We start from the raw sequence: 1,634 nt of genomic DNA on the forward strand, positions 1-1,634 counted from the left end.
CAAAAATATGTTGTCTCAAATCCCCTTAATCAAGGTTTTGTTTTGAGTCTTGTGGATGAAAAAAATATCCTTTTTGAATGTTAACTTCACGTACCTGTGGATGTTTCTGGTTCAAACAAGATTGTCTCTAGTACAAGGATACATGTGATAAACTAAAAAAAATCCTGACCTAAACTATATTACTTGTTAATGAAAATATATGATGTTAATTAAAAACTTTAAATATTTGTTATTATTGTTTGTTTTATTATTATGGAACAAAATATGATTTTGAATAAGGTTTGAGATAACATATCATGTTTGCTTCTTCCACCTTGTATGGGAACTTCCCCTTATTAAAATAACCTAATATTACTTCTGAAGCAGTTAACATCTACCCAAACTATCATTTCTTTCAAACTAAATCTATCATTAATTTTATATATTTTATTATTTGAATTTAGTGTTAATCTAATAATCTATAATATCAAATTTATTGAACCAATCAACAAAGTAAATAGTACTAATAAAAGCATAAAAAATAGCATTGTATTGTCCGATTCATGAGGATAGAAAGAACAAGCCGTCTTTTTAGTACAAAAAAGAGGAATATAAAAAAAAGACGTATTATGCTTTTCACATTTCGATTAATTCATGTGGATCTAGCTTTGTCCGAAAAAAATAAGTCCTTTCAAGAAGTGTAGTCGAAAGGCACGACTATTACACAATACACATGTAGGAAAAAGTGGAGTGACAATGGATTTTGTGAGAAAAATAGGTTGCATTTTTTATTTTGGAAAAAATAAAACTAACTACCCATATCAAAACATGCCAAGTTTGTGGTATTAAACTATTAATGTTATATTTGTAAGTATTAAATTTCTCCATAAAAAAAGCGTTATACATAATAATGTATGTATAAGGGAAAAATGATCTGATAATAACGTGTGTGTAAGGAAAGAATTGATAATAATGTCTTGATTAAATATAATTAACAACTATGAAGTTAAATATCTACTTTTTTTAGAAATGGAAAAATAAATGGGTATAGTAGACAATATTGCAATTTAATATAAAAAAGATGTTGGTATAGTAATAGAATAATATCTTACTATATATATCAACAAATTATATTGGCAAAATCTGAAAGTTTTTTATCTTGAATATACTTAGTTTTTTTATACAATGAATATACTTAGTACCTACCAAATATTACCACCCTTCAAAAACATACATGGAAATCAGCACCATGATTGAAACAAATTAAAACAGAAGGCATGAGAAAATGCGACTTTTCTTTGCTAGCAAATTGTTCAATAATATTTATTACCAATCCAATGACACTTATGTGTAAATTATAAGTGTTTATTTAGCAGCTGCTTCTTCTATATATGTAAGTAATGGCTTCATTAAAGCTTAGCTTAAACCATTTTCCTGAAGTACAATATCATTGAAAGAACGAAATTTTGTAGATGTAGGTATTGTGCTGAAAACTTCTCTAAGGAATAAGAACACAACCCTCTGAAATAATTATAATAAGTTTGTGTAAACATAGAATATGACTATAAGCAATTATTTATTATAAAATTTAGAATCTTTAATGTGATTGTAATCGATGGTATCTATATATGCATACTGATCATTAGAATAACCAT

General features: G+C 26.3%; 1 protein-coding gene across 1 annotated transcript in view; it reads right to left on the reverse strand.

Annotated features, from left to right (window-relative positions):
• Positions 1,396–1,634, reverse strand: part of LOC109353974 (aspartic proteinase CDR1-like) — a 1,222-nt gene continuing 983 nt past the window's right edge. Inside the window, exon 3 of the mRNA XM_019596329.1 lies at positions 1,396–1,500. Coding sequence (XP_019451874.1) covers positions 1,396–1,500 — 105 coding nt within the window. The remainder of the gene's footprint in view (positions 1,501–1,634) is intronic.

Source organism: Lupinus angustifolius, chromosome LG08, assembly GCF_001865875.1.
Source record: "Lupinus angustifolius cultivar Tanjil chromosome LG08, LupAngTanjil_v1.0, whole genome shotgun sequence".
Classification (NCBI taxonomy): Eukaryota; Viridiplantae; Streptophyta; class Magnoliopsida; order Fabales; family Fabaceae; genus Lupinus; species Lupinus angustifolius.